The 17,015-nt window shown below is 44.7% G+C and overlaps 5 protein-coding genes across 5 annotated transcripts; 4 read left to right on the top strand and 1 right to left on the bottom strand.

Annotated features, from left to right (window-relative positions):
• The first annotated feature begins 466 nt into the window (after positions 1–466).
• Positions 467–2,643, top strand: BCIN_06g01970 (hypothetical protein). Its single transcript, XM_001560329.2, has 2 exons — positions 467–715; positions 778–2,643. Exons 1-2 carry the CDS (start codon positions 692–694, stop codon positions 2,377–2,379), a joined length of 1,626 nt encoding a protein of 541 aa, XP_001560379.1. The 5' UTR covers positions 467–691; the 3' UTR covers positions 2,380–2,643.
• A 269-nt stretch (positions 2,644–2,912) lies between these two features.
• Bccab1 lies at positions 2,913–4,893 on the bottom strand. Its single transcript, XM_024693365.1, has 3 exons — positions 4,472–4,893; positions 4,124–4,406; positions 2,913–4,054 (listed from the first exon to the last, which is right to left on the bottom strand). The coding sequence occupies exons 1-3, from the start codon at positions 4,778–4,780 to the stop codon at positions 3,210–3,212; spliced, it is 1,437 nt and encodes a 478-aa protein (XP_024549151.1). The 5' UTR covers positions 4,781–4,893; the 3' UTR covers positions 2,913–3,209.
• A 2,870-nt stretch (positions 4,894–7,763) lies between these two features.
• On the top strand, positions 7,764–9,010 carry BCIN_06g01950 (hypothetical protein). The gene is made up of 2 exons (XM_001560326.2): positions 7,764–8,113; positions 8,165–9,010. Exons 1-2 carry the CDS (start codon positions 8,033–8,035, stop codon positions 8,654–8,656), a joined length of 573 nt encoding a protein of 190 aa, XP_001560376.1. The 5' UTR covers positions 7,764–8,032; the 3' UTR covers positions 8,657–9,010.
• A 1,461-nt stretch (positions 9,011–10,471) lies between these two features.
• On the top strand, positions 10,472–11,921 carry BCIN_06g01940 (hypothetical protein). The gene has a single exon (XM_001560325.2). The coding sequence runs from the start codon at positions 10,538–10,540 to the stop codon at positions 11,267–11,269; it is 732 nt and encodes a 243-aa protein (XP_001560375.2). The 5' UTR covers positions 10,472–10,537; the 3' UTR covers positions 11,270–11,921.
• Positions 11,922–12,733: 812 nt separating this feature from the next.
• Positions 12,734–16,763, top strand: Bcgo1. The gene is made up of 8 exons (XM_024693364.1): positions 12,734–13,309; positions 13,654–13,820; positions 13,874–14,045; positions 14,097–14,125; positions 14,179–14,269; positions 14,320–14,381; positions 14,474–14,764; positions 14,819–16,763. The coding sequence occupies exons 2-8, from the start codon at positions 13,669–13,671 to the stop codon at positions 16,473–16,475; spliced, it is 2,454 nt and encodes an 817-aa protein (XP_024549150.1). The 5' UTR covers positions 12,734–13,309; positions 13,654–13,668; the 3' UTR covers positions 16,476–16,763.
• Positions 16,764–17,015: the final 252 nt, after the last annotated feature.

Here is a 17,015-nt window from a genome sequence, read left to right as displayed (position 1 = left end):
CGGACCTTGCTTGCCCCTGCCCAGGCATTCCCTCAACACGAGCTTTGCGTATGAACTCATTATCCTTCCCGGCTCTCACGTCATGGGTAGCCGAGAATCCAAGTTATGCATGGCAGGGAGGAAAGAAGGTTACGGCCCCCCAGTTTGAAACTCGAACCTTTGACGTGAGTATCTAGTATAGTTATGCTGTGCCAGGTACATTCTCCAAGATGCTTTGGACTTCTCAAGCTCCCTCTCAAGCTCCCTCTCAAGCTCCCTCTCAAGCTCCCTCTCCTCGCTACCCAGTAACCACAGAATACCCGAAAATGGCCATCATGAGCTCGCCACTTCTATTTCCCTATCTAGACACGCGAGTCTCGGGCATGGGACGCCGTGTTTCTCTGTATTTCCAATGGAAGAGAGACTTCAATAGTACGATTGCATTTGGTGTGTTCGATGTGTTTTCAGTATCCAGCATTTCCTGTACGGGGAGAACTAGCCGAGTCAGCGTGAAAGATAAGCAATGCCGACTACCCCAGTCAGCTTAATCTATCTGGTGATCCCTATCCAATGGTCGCATCCAGACCTACTCCTCCTCATTCTTCAAACGTCCAAATACACAAACAATATTTGAATCCCTCCTCACTCGACTACGGTCTCTCGGAATAGAAGTCTACTATATGACTTGCTCAGTTTGGAATCCTCGATAACCATGGAAGCTTCTTCACTGGCGCTGGTATAGACATTCCCATCTTACGTTCAAACGTCACGATCACTTCAAGCTGATAACCAGTATAGGCCCATGATCACGCTCGCGCTGCAGTGCTCGCGACGCACAGCTCAGATACAACGGTTGCAATAAATGAACATGCATTAGCTGCGGGGGAATTTGCAAAAGCTGCATCTGGAACAGGGAGCGCAGAGGCTTCTAGGACTTTAAGACTTTTAGAACAACATCATCAGCGACTCTCAGAACTCCTTCGATACCCCACTGAACATCCCGTAACTCCGAACGCGAACGCGAATGCGAGCGAAACAGAAGTGAAATCGGTCACGGAGAAACCAGTATCGACATCTGCAGCAGTAGCAGAGTTACGCTCTTCCAAATCAGACCTCGGTCCTCGCTCACGAAATACCTCAGGCTTGCAAACTCCCAGGCGCCTCCCTCCGCGCGAATTATCTTCATCAATCGCCAGTAATCTAGCTTCTGCAAGGGGTATACGCTCAGGTCATAGTCGCCAGCCGCTCTCACCAAGTACATCAGCTTTACAGGCTCCAGGTACCCCTGACGGACGCCGAGAAGGGGGTAAAAAGCCAAATGTTGAATCCATTCCAGAGAACGCCACATTAAAGCCCAGTTGGGTACCTCCTCAACATACTCAAGCGAAAGCAGATGCTCAAACTTCTACATCAAGAACATCCGCGGTCGCTGAGCCGAAATCGACTCCTGCGACTGCACAAGATGACGGCTTCTCGAAATTCTACAGTGCCTTCAATAGTGTCGTTTATAAGTTATCAGCCCCGTTAGCGTTTGCTGGATTGCCTCTATTCTCAGAGCCTGAACCATCTGCAAAGCCACCAGAAGTGTTACCTACAACCACTCGCAAAAGTAGACCCCAAAGCAGGGAAAGGCTGCCCACAGAGGAGCCTGATCTTGCCAAATACATATCCAAGGCCGCTCTTCGTGCATCTGCTCGTGATGGGCATCCAGGCAATGATTCCTTCTACGTAGTTCCCACCACGGGCGGCATGGTATCATATGCACAAATACTCTCCTTTGAAAAGAAAGAACAACGTCGTTTAGCAGCATCCATGCATGGCATAGATCCGCAACTTTTCCCTGATCCAAATGACGAGGATGATTTTGTCGATGCTCGGGAAACGCCCATGCCTAATTCCCCCAACAAATTAAAGAATCGTCGTATAGCGGGTAGAGAGACAGATATTCGAATCGAGGAGCTAGATCTCGAAAACAAAAGTCTTAAAAAATGTATCGATAAACTCAGCAACCGACTCCATGCTTTCGAAATGGCAGCGCAGAATAACGGTATGGCGTTACAAGAAAGTATTCGTCTAATGCGACCTGATGATAGGAGCCCAGGCGGTAAATCGAACGATGAGATGGCTAGGAAAGTGATAGAGCTTGAAGAACAAATGAAGGTCATAAATAAAGAAAACCAGAGGCTATTCCGCGATAACCAAAGGTATCGAGAGACGCTCTTGAGGTATAGGGAAAAATTCGATGCATTAAAGGCTGGGGCTAGGGGCAGAAGAGACAAGGAGTTAGGTGTGAAAGAAGTAGAATCGAAGGACGGAAGTGTGAAAGCAGGGAGCGGTGCAAATAAACCGGTAGGAAAGGATACGAAGGAAGTGGGCGGAGGAAGATTCATGGCAGGATAGGTGCTTCAAACGCATCCTCACAATGTGTTGCGATATACTAGGGATCCTTTTCGAATCATCATCAAGCGTTTAGGATTGTAAAGCGTCAATAGCTGTCTCAACTTGGAAGGTAAATTGGGAAAAGGAAACGGCAAAAGGTAAAAGGTATTTCGAAATCTCTAGCATCATCATCCATTATTCATCATCTATGTAAAACCTACGTATGGTATCCCATTTAATCACACATCCAAATCAAATACCCTCCGCACCTAACATCTCTGTGCACGTGTGGTCGATATCAGCGATTCAAATCCAACACGCAAGTGTCATCCCGCAAATTGTTTTGTGCGTGCCGTGTCGTTATGTTTATGGGGCGTGATGCGTGGTACTCGTACTCGTACTCGTACTCACAAACGAACAAACGAAGTAGACTGAGACTGAGACTGAGACTGAGACGACGTATAGAACTTACCTTGGACAAATTCACAATAAAGATGTACACAGAACACAACAACACAACACAACACAACACAGAACAAGCATTCATCAAAACATCTCTAATAAATTCATTTTTCTCTACTTAACTTCAGTCCACGAGTTTTCCAGCGTCCTGTGTTCCAATGTATATATGTATGTGCGTGTTTACGTATGTATGTTTTGTATACCTACTCAAGACTGGAATAGTGTTGAAACATCCCCTTTGAATTTTCTTACTGCCGTATCTAGAAATCCAAGTCCATTTGCGCTCTTGCATTTTCGCTACTCTCTCACTCAATCCACAAAGAGAAGATGTATCCCAAATCCCTAGTAAACTAGTAAATTCGAATGGCCAAAAATCCTCGCACGGCGGCTTATTCGGTTCTACTGACTTCCCTCTTCAAGGCTTTCAGCTCATCCCTAACATCCTTTACTTCCCCTTCCCCAGAAGCCGCAGCTTCTTCAAAACTCATCCTCCTTCCCCAACCCTCTGGCTTCCTTTTCAAAAATGCACCCACACTCCCGAGATATCCTTCATGTCTCAAAAACATTGCCTTTTTCTCTCCATTACTCCAGAACTTGATCGCATAACTCAATGTATTAATCGTTTGTCTATGTCCCCTAATAAAACTACCTCCAAAATATATCGTCGATAAACGGTGTTTTTCCGATTGCAGATATGCAATTTGTCCTATGTTGTTGGATATGGCATACAAGAGGGACCTTGATATATCTTCGTTGCAAAATGGGGGTTCCTCGGCGGAATGGGAAGAGCTAGATGGTTCGTTGCTGTTATTTTGACCTCCCGAGTCTTCGGCTAATCTTTCGGCTTCTCGTTTCATGCGGAAGACTTTCCCGAAAGAACTTGCGATAGTGCTACTTTTGAGCCCGATTTTGCCGTAATCTGTACCGTAAATGTCGCCGACTAACATGTCCACTTTGGCATTATCACCTCTTTCCGCCATTCCGAGCATATCATCGAATGTTCGAGCACCAGTTAAGAGAGAGAGTAATCCCCAGAGCGTGCCACCGCCCAGAGAGGTTCCGCCAACTCTTTGATACTCTCGTGGTCCAGATACTTTTATCATGGACACACCGCTCCCTATGTTAACGAGGAGATACGGGTATATGTCTGGGCTGGGCGAGGTAAAATGCATAGGATCTCTTTCGCTATATGTGAATACTTCCCGGGGGATCTCGGTAATGAAGAAATCGAGGCCTGTGGTTCATTCTCCGTTAGCATTGTATAACATCAACAAGTCGCGTGCCATGGGGAAAGGAAAAGTACCGATGATCAAACATTCCATCTCATCCTCTCGTATAACATCGACACCCAAAGCTTCCTTGATCTTATCATAGTACTTGTATGCCCCTCCACCAGTTGCCATTACGCACAAATCCCCAGGTCTCGATCCATTGAGTTTCTGTTGCTTGGCCTGCAGCTGTTTCATAAACTCCACACATTCATCTATGCGATCCGTCTCAAAATTCATGAAATTGAGACGACCGCCTGGCTCGCGCGAATGTGCCTCTCTCGAGAAATATACAAGCTTAGCTAAAGAGCCTCCAATCTTGAAAACATGTCAGCATACCAATCACCAATTCATAACTATGACCCGAGAAAATGAAGTCATACATCTACAGCAATATGACTGACCACCGCCGTATGATTCGGCAGTCGAATGTCCTGGGTATCATAATTCCTCTCATTGGTATTCAATTCCTTTGGAGAAACGGAACCTTGATCGACGATGAATGCGCCCGTAACATTGATCTTCACGCTTCCTGGATGAATGATCGTACTATCGATTTCCGCCGTATTCGTTCTCGCGCGGATATGCCCACCCATCGAAGCTTGCGAGGAGAGGTTGGTGGGGTTTTCATTATTGGAGTTCGAGGGGGAGGGAATGAGATTCTCTTCAGTCTGCGGGATATCCGCAGACATGACGGATTATTGCTGGCTAAAATGCCAGGAGATTGAAGTGATTATAAAGACATAAATAGGAGATGTTGGAAGAAGAATCTGACATTGATTGATCGGAGGCCGAATGATTGCTCTTTGGGAAGAGTCATTGCTGGGCCGAAATACTAAAAGGTTATTTGTTCAGGGGTCTTTCTTATCGATAAGCAATCAAGTGCCGCCGTCAGATTTCGGCACTCACGCGCTTGTCTTCCCCTTTTGCTCGAGTATTGCTCGCGGTAAAATGCAACGATCAACCTGGGGTTGTACTTCTCACTGGTTCAAAATGATCAAGGTGATCACGCAAACGCTCCTGCGTTGTCCGATCTGTGCAGGAACAATAGGAGAAGACAAGCCCCATTGTTTGATTTCAGTTTGCATCATCATCATTAGGAACAACATGCCCAGCAATGATCACGCATTCAATGTTGCTGCTGGATTGCTTGTTCATCATGGTATACACCACAACGCAATGAACACAAGCATGGGAGAAGTTCATCTGGAATTTATGTAATATCTGCTGCTGTGTGGTCTGTTCCTTGTTTTCCTTATATCCAGCATACGTCTTCTTGCAAGTACAAACATTGAATGTTATGCTCAATTTGAATCGATCAAATATTGTTTGTTTGTCTTTGAACAATGTCTCCGTGTGTATGTGAAGCACATGTCGAGAATGCCGCAGACACGGATTCGTTTAAGTGTATCTGGCACTTCAGTGGTAGGAATCAAGATGATTCCAAGATTGACTAGTTCGCCTCTTGGTTGTCCCTCATATAAAGTCGGCTGGAAATCATTGTGGTGAACTTTCACAGAAAATGCCATAGTCACGTCGTTTCATTAACTGATTTCTAACGCATTTGCCTGTTCTCCAAGCTGCAGACATTATTTTGATGAACGGGGCCCTTATTATCTAAAAAGAACATCGACTGATGCCCAACTCCATGATGGAGCGCGCGTGTTCCTCTTGCGACCATTTCAATTCAACGGATACTATAAAAGACCATGGCATAATCATCTACCAAACAAACTCGACCCATAACTTGTGTTGGTGGTGTGATCTAAATGCCAGCAAGATATTTCAGAAATTGCTAGTAGCCTGTCATATGTTCGACCTTTTCATATAGCAAAAGACATCACTAGTATAAATAATGGCATAAAACAGACCTTGGAGATTTCGAAATATCGAGTCTGATAACTTCGACGAGACAGACCTTGTATACTTTAATTTCAATAACACCCAGCACTACGACTTCTTAATGTCAGCCGTCTTCACAATTTTCATAATATTCTCAAAATAACATCTTCTCTATTTCCATTCGGTGACTTCAACAGACGGGGCACCAGAAGCCCCCTTGATTCAACTTTGTGCGCATGATGTTTTTGTTACAATAGGTATCTACTAGCTTAACACAGTAATTAAATAGCTGGCACGTAGCACCATCTCTTCGAAATACGGCATCCCTAGCAAATGGGATTATAGCAAGCAAATAAGTAGATTTGGCGATCAGCTTATGACGAACATAGAAGAGGGTAAAGGGGGGCAGGAGACATTACTTTATACCACATCATCGAGGCATGCTCTAATAACAATATCATCAATTTCCTTGCAACAAAGAAAACTTCGAAATGTCTCGTTGCGAAAAGAGTAGTTAATGCAAACAGTTTCGAATGCCAATACACATATCATTTCCTTGATAAACTTGAGGTGACATAGAGGTAGTCGGGAGCTGGACTACTTCGTGCCGAAAAGATCGCCAACAGGAATATAGCAACGACATTACTGATTTCACTGAGAACTCATCAGATATTCGGCATACGCACTGGTGCATAGAACCCTGGCTTCAGTCAATTGAATTTTTTTTCAAATCACTATTCTCAATCTAATCTGATCTCGCTTAATTTGATCAAGATGTTTCTCAATTCAGTAAGTAAGAAAGGCATTATAAACACAATTATGGAAGAAGAAAGTTGAGAAATGATGTAAGATTGAGGGACTCGAAAAGCTCTGCAATAGCCCAAAGTTGATGCTGGAAAGCAGTGCATTCATTTATTTGGAAACTTTGTTGTCAAATTTACATACTCGTTGCCACATCATAACCCTAGGCTAGCGAACTTCAATATCTACACTACGTTCAGAAGCTTACAAAACTCCAAACCCCTCGGTAAACTGCATTTCAGGTAGACGAAAATCAATGTAACACCGAATCATAATTTCATCTCTGATCTAGTTGTCCAATTGTTCGTATGTAAATCAATCACAATTACCCATAATCCTATACTAAGATAGCTCGAAATCGTCGGAATATAAAATCCGATTTCCTAGCTATGAAGGGAACACAAGTTCTATCAAGTAAATACCTCGAAAGAAAAGCTCAAGGAGCTATCAGCGCTTCCCAAACGAAGCTCCTTAATCTGCTCCCGCCACTTTTAAAAATAAACCCATAAACCACCACGGTAAATTTCAAATAACCAGTTTTCAGTAAAAACGTGTCTATTTTTAGACATTTGTTTCTCGAAGAATGTCTCTCTCATTCTTCCCAACCCGGCCGCCTCGGAAGAACGCCATTCCCATTCACCCCGTCAACTTTCCCTTTCCACCTCTCTATATTCCACACAAAGAACCCCACCGTTGAAAAAAAAAAATTCAGCCACACACATATATGTACCAGTCTGAAGGCTGATATCTCATTGCGGCAGTTTTGCAATTGCCATGTGGAATTACCTGTTCCGGCGTGTGCAAACCTGATACCAGCCTCCATACATACCCGCATGTCTGAAAACCCGCCATTGCGGGTTTATGTGGAACACCTGTACATTCCTGCTCCCAACATGATTTTTTTTGGCAGGCCAACATGAATGGGTTTTCATCTTCAAGAAGGAATGAATCGACGAAAAAGATGGATAGAATTGAAATGGCAGAAAACAATGTGAATCATTATTACAAGAGCGATCATTTCATACCCTCTTTGAATTATTTCTCCTTTTTAAGGAATGAAGCTCGTTGCCGCGAATCAACTCTCGCCATCGAAAGGAATGATGTATACCTTGGGAAGAAACTCTTTGTCTGCACGCTTCCTACATAAATCCATCATTTATCCCTCTTCCGCTTCTTTTGTTCTCTATCGTTCTTCATCTACAAGTCACTTCCCATCAATTCGTTTCAATTTCGACTTCAGCCTCTCATATCATCTGCATACTTTTCTTCTTAAAAGTTTTAACTACAAAACCAACCTCATTATGAAGTTCTCACTCGTTGTTTTGGCCATTACTGCTACTCTTGCCTCCGCGGCCGAGTTTCCAGGCCAACCAGTTTGCGCTGTAAGTTCCCCATAGAAGTTCTCCCAATCGCTTAACTAACAATCCATACAGAGTGCCTGTATCTCTCAAGCCATTGCAGAAGGCACCAACTGCGATATCGAAGACACAGCCTGCCAATGTCAAGCCTCTAATCTCGCTGGTATCTCCAGTGCCATCGTTCCCTGTATTCTCGGCGCCTGTACTGCAGCCGGAGAGATCCAGCAAGCCCAGAATGCTCCAAACAGATGCACCATAGCACCTGCAGAGACAACCGCGTCCGAAACTAGGAGTACCGCAGAAAGTACCTCAGAGAGCTCTACCTCGTCCGCATCTCCAGGCTCATCTTCATCTTCCTCGGGCCCTGCTTTGACTTTTGGGACAGGTTCATTGACCACTGCGCCGGCTACTACTTCGAGACCTGGGAATGGGACGGTTACTACCGGAGGTCCTACGGCTACTTCTAGTGCAGCTGGAGAGGTCACCGCGAATGCGGGACACTCTGTTGGGCTTGCGGGTGTCGGTGGTATGGTCGGTCTTCTTGCAGCTGTGGTCGCTGCTTTGTAGATGGTCTTGTGTTTTAGACTTGTGACCCCATAGCACAGTACAGTATGCGATGTTTTTGGTATTACTGCAGTATTTTTTGGAAAGGAAAACGGAGGAGGATGTAATAATTATTGGATATTTGAATTCTTCTAATCACGTTGTCTGAGGGTATTGATGGAAAATCTGGATGGGAATGGACAATTTCATGGGAACGATCCTAGGCCCGGCGAGACTTGACAAACTTACGACATTCCTTTATGGCAAAATTCTCGTTTTATTCATTATGTAGCTAGTAAGGTTCAATAAAATCAACTCACATCTATGATCGCTCCCAGTAACTTATCTGATAATCTGCGTTCATTGGTAAGTTTGCCAAACCAAAAGAGAGAGAAAAGCAAATCCGAGGCGAAGCAGCTGGCGCCTGACCACTTGTTACATCCCGGCTATGCGATTCTTCAAACTTGAATCTTCCCCACCTCATCCATTCGCTCTCTATGCATCAGCTTTACTTCGGATGTGTTGTGAATAGCCGTTCTGCCGTGTCTGTAGCAGTACATGTACTGGGAAAGTTACAACTCGTAGATTGGATGGCACGGCATACGTTCATAAAGGGAAATGTTCTTTTGATGACGGAAATACTCTAGATAGACTGGGTTGACAATGTGTTTGAAACACATTGTGGAAACATTTCCAAATTTTAGACACTAACAAAGGCTAACTATCGGACTAATGATAGTTGACAAATGCACATTCCCTGCTACCTAGACCACGGTTGGAAAGCTTCCATACCAAGACATTGCATCTCAGATTTTGACATCTGTGGGCCTACTCTTGGTAGTTTGCTTGGAAGTTTATCCGCCGCGCTTGGCACTATCATTTTCTATTTCAACGGCTTTGTGCAATTTATAGTTAAATGTATTCCAGGAAAGGCTAATACTGTGGTTTGGTGTCTTTGTGGCCGAAAGTACTAACATTGGTATCCGGTAGACGGAAGCTTGCTGGAGGTATCAAAACAGATTTACACAATTAGCTGTGTTTCGAAAAGGTCAAATTGCATTTAGTGCTTTTATACTATGACTTGGATCTTTTGGAATGCTTATGGTATGGCATCAGGGCCCCCTCCTGCTTTAACCTGGTTCCTCTATCTGAGGATTGGTCTTTTGAGGTCTTTGCAAGAAGTTTAATATGATAAGTGTAATTTTCATCCGACATAGTTCCACTAATCGAAATATGAAACAGTGGTGTGGTAAGACACAAGAATCATTCTTCCTTCCATCAACTAGATGTGAAAAGCTTTTCTGAAGTGAGTTGATCACGGGAATTGACCACCAAGTAAACATTCGCTTGCTTCTCGGTTTGAAATGGGTAGTGCGGCATTCATCAGACGAATACTATTCCACGATTATGATGCTTCAGTAACAAACTTGTTGAACGGTGAGGAATCAAAAGGAGAAAAGATACTAGTCCCTCAAACATACAAGAACTTGGTTGGTGAGCCTGTCTGGACTAAAAGTTGAACGGAGTAACAGCTAATAAGATGAGGTACTGGTGATCGACAACGTGACAGTAGAGACAGCGAGTGCCATGTTGGATTTCTGGGGTTCAAGAGACTCAAAAAGCTTTTGTCGCACTTGCAGAATATGATAAAATCAACTTGCTTGCCCAGTAGTACCTAGCAACAGGATATCAAGCCGAGCAAATAAATGGTGAAAAAAGTGATAAGACAAGATACTTGGCATTTCTATCTTATCGCCCAGTTCTGCGACCCCGCACTAAGGAGAAAGGCCAGTCACAACTCGCGTAGATTAGATAAGCATTCTTCATCACCAAATTTTTGAAATACCTGTGGAATGAATCATTGCATTCCGAATCCTCAAAATTAACCAATGATTCACGATTGAGATGTTTCGCGACACCGAATTTCCACTATCTTCTGGTACTTTCACCATGCCACAGTCTGAATCCACCCCTCATAATGACGACTTTGACGATGTCTTCGGATCAGAACCAGGTTCTCCCACACTTGACGGCAGAGATATGCGCGACGGAGATATGTTTGGGGTTGGAAATACAGAGATTTCAGATATACCAAGATTAAAGGAGAAGCACGAAACAGAAGGATATAGAGATGGCGTTACCAAAGGAAAATCGGAGAGTGTCCAAAAGGGATTTGACGAGGGTTATGGATTAGGTGCTGTGTTAGGGTTGAGGATAGGAAAGATTATAGGAATTCTTGAGGGAATTTCTGGGGCAGTTTCCGTATCCGCGAGCAAGTCCGAAGGTGAAGAGTGGACGAAAGAGAAAAGTCGAGTAGAAGAATTGTCCAACAATGCAAAGAATGAATTAAAAACAGAAAAGGTGTTTGCAAGAGAGTGGTGGGGCGAGGATGGAATATGGAAATTTGAAGTTCCAGGGGAGAAGGAAGGGAAGGATGTCGTATTCCCCGACGTTGCTGCAGCACATCCTCTGCTCAAGAAATGGGAAGGGATTGTGGAAGAGGAGATACAAAAGTGGTCGTTGGATATGGACTTGATGGAGGGAAATGAAGAGGACGTTGTGCTTGTGGGACAGCATGTGAAAGCTGATGCTGTGGAGCAGAGGATTGGTGCTGCAAAAACGGATCTGAATTGGTGAAAGAGCAGTGACCACACGGAACTCAAATGATTAAACTTGTAGGCGAATCCGAATTTTCACGGCATATACGAGGTTTGGCCAGCAGATACCATCTTGGGACTACCTGCCCCTCAAACCAAGATGAATTGTCAAGCATCGATATTCACACATTGAAGGAAATTGATGGTTTGGTGTCGGACAAAACCCTAATTTCTGTTTGCTCGGAGGCATTTACAGCATGCATCCTTTCCTCATCTTGTCTACAACTTGATGCAAGCAGGCCTAAGGGTCAGATTAATCGGTCCCAGCAACGACGCCTCGTGGACTCACCCAGCCCTCTATGGAGCGGATGTGACCTCGGGATCACACGTTCAAAGCAAAGGCCGCCACCTTTTTCGGAAGTTTGAAGAGACACATGAATTTTCAAGGACCCAAGCGTACGCCAACATGTATCGCTAAGGACAAGCTAAAATTGACGAGAAGCATTTTGGGGCCCCTCCAACCCACCCTGGTGTCTGTCTAATTTGAGATGATTATGCACCAATTCACACTTTAAGGTTAAAAAAGCGCGTGGAATCAATTAATCTAACCATGAGATGGATGTTCTGTAGCCAGCTGTGGCCACGGGGCATTGGAACTGTAATAATAGAATTGCCCTACCCAATCATACACACAACATGCCGTTTCGTGTGCTAATTTGATATCTATGTCACCTGTGTACCTATAGATCTTTGACCTGTCCTGCACTCCATTTATTTAATTCAAGATACGAGAATCTAACCAGATATCCAACTTTGAGCGCTTAAAGAGGCCCAATTGCCGGGGGAGGGTTTTTTCCTGTACAGAGGACCACCCTGCGTACTGCGGTCAATGCACACAGGTAGGCTCGTAGCCAGCCTTTCCAACTCCTGGTAGTATCTTTCATGAAACGCGCCATTGAAAGTACCTAGCAGAGAAAGAAGCTTAAAATCGCCGAACCAGTTAGATGTAGCGCTGGCACGGATCGACCAGGGCAATTTAATGATCTGCGATTATCCCCACCAATGACATGTCATAAAAGTCAAGGTTGTCGATGTTCATGTAAAAAGTATCTCGCCAATAGATGGATAAGCAAAAACTAGAAGATGTCACCCTCGCAGCCGATCATAGCTCAACGACCAAGGCGATTTCCTCCGCGTGGGCGATGTGCACAATGACCGCGGGCTGTCGAGAAGCAGAAGGCCTAGCAGCAGGAGGAGGAACCGTTCGGAAAACTCTTGTTGGCATCTGAGTAGATTAGTTGAGAGCCAAGGGAGGTCAAGGAGCCGGCAACAACGGCCCCGACACATGGGATGAAAAGAAGCATTTTCGTGTTTTCCAGCTCGAACTCACAGACATTGGTCCCTGAGCATCTAGCTGAGGCACATACCTGGTGCTTCCACAGACGATTCGTTCCGTCCTGACTCTCCTTCGTGGCTACTCCAAATGCTATGTGAAAAAACCGCCGATGCCACAATCTAGTCGGTACGGATATCCGTTCTATACGTTCTATACGTATCAGATCCAATCAAGAAGGGCAAGAGCGACTTTTAGTCCTCGTTATGTAAGTGGGGACGTGTTACTCTTTTCGGACATGTCTACTTAGTCCCTACTTAACTTGGTCCTATCATCTCGTCTCGTTTTCCGTCTCTGTCTCTCCATTTTCTTTTCTCTTCTCTTCTCCCCTCCTCCCTCCTCTCCCTCATCCGTAATAATTACCTCCCTCCTCTACCTACGCCTCCATCTTCAACCTCAACCTCAACCTCAACCTCACCATCCACCTCCAACCTCGCACTTCTCGTCGTCGCTCCTAGCAAGCCCTCACATTCTTTTTCCCTATACATTCCCTATTTCAAAGATCCAATCTTTACATGGGCTTGCTGTTCACTCCTTTGAAGACTGTCTATATCTCTATCGTCGAATGCTAGACTTCTGATCGTTTGGAATTGATTCATCGGGTCGAAAAAACAACACCACCACGCACCTTCAGACGAGCACTCGCATTTGCTTTTTTGTGTCTAATTAAACACCCTATCATACGAGGTGAGTTGTCACACCTGTCTCATTCCACACTTTATGCTTCAGCCTTCCCACTTGATACAATTCAACTCTATCACTTGCATCGCCAACCGGCGCAGGAAATTGCGGTCGCCCAGTGAATGGGTAAATGACTTTTGTTGATCTGCACAGCCTTTACCTCCGATGTGACAAGGCAAGGCTGGGAGATATAATACTTCACACACAATACTTCCAACATCTTGCAACACAAATCTTCCTCCCTTTCTATTTTCCATTCTATTCAAGCTACATCTAGTTACTTACTTGTCTTTACCTGCCAATATCTTCTCGCATTGAGTTTGACGCACCCCATACTGATCTCTCTCAAGTAATCCTTAGCAGCCATGAAGGCGACCTTCATTTCCTTCGGCCTTATTGCCTCTGTCTCCGCCAATATTGTCTTCAATCATGTCCCATTAAGCTGTGATATTCGAAGCAGTAATCTATACTATGGTTGTCTCGAAGGTCAAAATTGTACAGATGACGGAACTAATGAGTAAGGATCCTTAGACAAGTACAACAGAAGCACAGAACTGACTTTTTCTCCAGATGTTATGTCCCATCTACTCCAATGCCATCTCGTTATTATCCAGTCCCAGTCAAAGATCGAACCATTGAGCCAAGACAAGCTGTCTACTCAACAGATGGTACCTGTGGTCCTGCCAACGGTAACACTCTCTGCGATCCAAACAGTACAGTATACAAAGGGTCATGCTGCTCGGTAGGCTATCCCAATAAATCATGGAAGATCGATAACTGATTACAATGATAGTCATACGGCTGGTGTGGAAATGATGAAGCGTAAGTATACTCGCAATCCTTACCATTTTTGAATTTTTACTAACATCTTGTAGTCATTGTGGAACTGGATGTTTATCAGGATGTACTGGCGGCACTACAACTCCAAGCGGTACCTCTCCTCGATCTGATGGCCGATGTGGAAGTGTGAGTATCCATGATGTATTGTTATGGTTGTGGTATGCTGACCTTACTAGGCTTTCGGTGGTGCTACCTGCGATGCCAACGGTGAATATGGTGGTTGTTGCTCTTCGTATGGGTGAGTCATGCTTTTACTAAAATTCAACTTGAGTTTCATATTAACAACCTCATTTCCTATCATAAACGGATGCTAATTTTTACCGTTTTTAGTTATTGTGGATCTACAACTGATCACTGTTTGGCTTCCAATGGTTGCCAGAATGGATGCACAGGCTCACAATCTTCATCAGCCGCCAAGACTACTACCACAGCTGCAGCAGGCAGCGCACCCTCTTCATCTACAACTCAAGAACCAGTGATTGCCCCAGTTACTTCTACACTTACGCCTGCCGCAGCCAGCAGTGCACCAGTAACTACTGATGGATCATGTGGTACTGCCAATGGAGGTACCGTTTGTGGCAATTGGGTAAATGGAAATTGTTGTTCCATGTACGGTTTTTGGTAAGTGCAATCATTCACTCACCCGCGAATCTTCGATAATCTAACACAATGTAGTGGCAGTACCAATGCGCATTGCGGTGCCGGATGCCAATCAGGAGATTGTTTGAATGCGCCTGCGGTTGCAGCTCCTGGTGCAAGCCCTGCCCCAGCTGCCCCAGTAGGAGGTGCCTTTAATATCGTCGGGTCGTCTGGAGTTCCTGCTATGCATGCTGCACTTATGCCAAACGGTCGAGTTATGTTCCTCGACAAATTAGAGAACTACACCCAATTGAAATTGCCAAATGGATACTACGCCATGTCTTCAGAATACGACCCAGCCACTAACGCAGTCGCCACTCCTTTAGCTTACAAAACAAATGCGTTTTGTTCCGGAGGCACTTTCCTTGCTGATGGACGTGTTGTTTCTCTTGGAGGCAACGCGCCTTTAGATTGGCTCGATCCAAACATTGGGGATGGATTCGACGCCATTAGATATCTTGAACGATCATCTACCGATGCTAGCCTCAATGGAAAAGACTGGAGTGAACCAGGTAACAAGCTCGCGAGTGCTCGTTGGTATGCTACTGCTCAAACTATGGGTGATGGAACCATTTTTGTCGCTTCTGGAAGTTTGAACGGCCTCGATCCGACTGTCAAAACGAACAACAATCCTACATACGAGATTCTCAGTGCTACCGCTGTGTCGCAAGGTAAGAACATTGACATGGAAATTCTGGAGAAAAATCAGCCATATTATATGTATCCTTTTGTTCATCTCCTCAATGATGGAAATTTGTTCGTCTTCGTTTCCAAGTCTTCCCAAGTACTCAATGTCGGTACCAACACTATCGTCAAGGAATTACCTGAACTTGCTGGAGACTATCGCACATATCCCAACACTGGTGGAAGTGTTTTACTCCCTTTGTCAAGCGCAAACAAATGGAACCCTGATATCATCATCTGCGGCGGAGGTGCATATCAAGATATTACCAGTCCAACAGAGCCAAGTTGTGGAAGAATCCAGCCATTGAGTGCAAACCCCACATGGGAGTTGGACGCTATGCCTGAAGGCCGTGGTATGGTTGAAGGAACCTTACTTCCAGATGGAACAGTTGTCTGGCTTAATGGAGGGAACTTGGGTGCTCAAGGATTTGGACTTGCAAAAGACCCAACATTGGAAGCTCTTCTTTACGATCCTACGAAAGCTAAGGGTCAAAGATTCTCAACTCTTGCCACATCAACTATCCCACGTCTCTACCATTCTGTCTCTCTCCTCCTTCTTGACGGTACACTAATGGTCGCTGGCTCAAACCCTGTCGAGATGCCAAAGCTTCAACCAGATGCAGCCGATCCATATGTTACGGAGTTCCGAGTTGAGAACTATGTTCCTCCCTATCTCTCAGGCGATAATGCAAAGAAGCGTCCTACCAATGTAAAATTGTCATCAGGTAGCTTCAAAGCAGATGGTAGCACACTTGATGTCACATTTGATTGTCCAGCTGGCGCGAAAGCAGTTACTGTAACTTTGTACCACGGTGGATTCGTCACTCACTCTGTACATATGGGTCATCGCATGCTGCACTTGGATAACACAGGCTTCGTCGCTGGTGCCACACAGCAGAAGTTGACTGTTACTCGACCACCAAACAACAATGTTGCACCTCCAGGTCCATATGTTGTTTACATTCTTGTAGACGGCATTCCTGCCATGGGACAGTTTGTTACGGTTTGAGGGATTGCGTTTTAATGAGGTTCAACGAGATTTTGCCGCATAGCTTTGGTTTGGGATGAAATATGGTGTGATATCCGGATGACCAAAATTGTACGCAGGGCTAATAAGGCCAGGGCTAAGAGTTAAGACTCAATAGCGAATAATGTTAATAATTCTTCAATTTTGTATTAAGGTTCCCATGGATTATGACTAGTGAAGTCGATTAGATAAAGAATGTTCCTACGTGATCCACATCGTATTGAGAGGCTGAAATTCTCCATGCCAATACTATAATATAACAAGCCTGTATCTTTAGAGGGTCCACTCATCGTAATATTTCCGTGTCGAGCGTGCCTAGACTTTTGATGAATTTGCCGCGGAAGAAGCGATCGAAACTTTTCATCATCAAATAACTAAGTACCTATCATTTCCTCGTACAATTGGGGGCAGATACCAATGCAGCTAAGTGGTCATATGTGCATGCAGCACAGAAAATGCAGCCTGTCATATGCTGACAACATAAATGAGACTAAATTTGTGTGAGGTGACGGGATTTCCCAC

The sequence above is a fragment of the Botrytis cinerea genome, chromosome 6 (assembly GCF_000143535.2).
Source record: "Botrytis cinerea B05.10 chromosome 6, complete sequence".
NCBI lineage: Eukaryota > Fungi > Ascomycota > Leotiomycetes > Helotiales > Sclerotiniaceae > Botrytis > Botrytis cinerea.
Note: the sequence above shows the minus strand (reverse complement) of the source record. Positions and strands in the feature narration are given on the sequence as shown.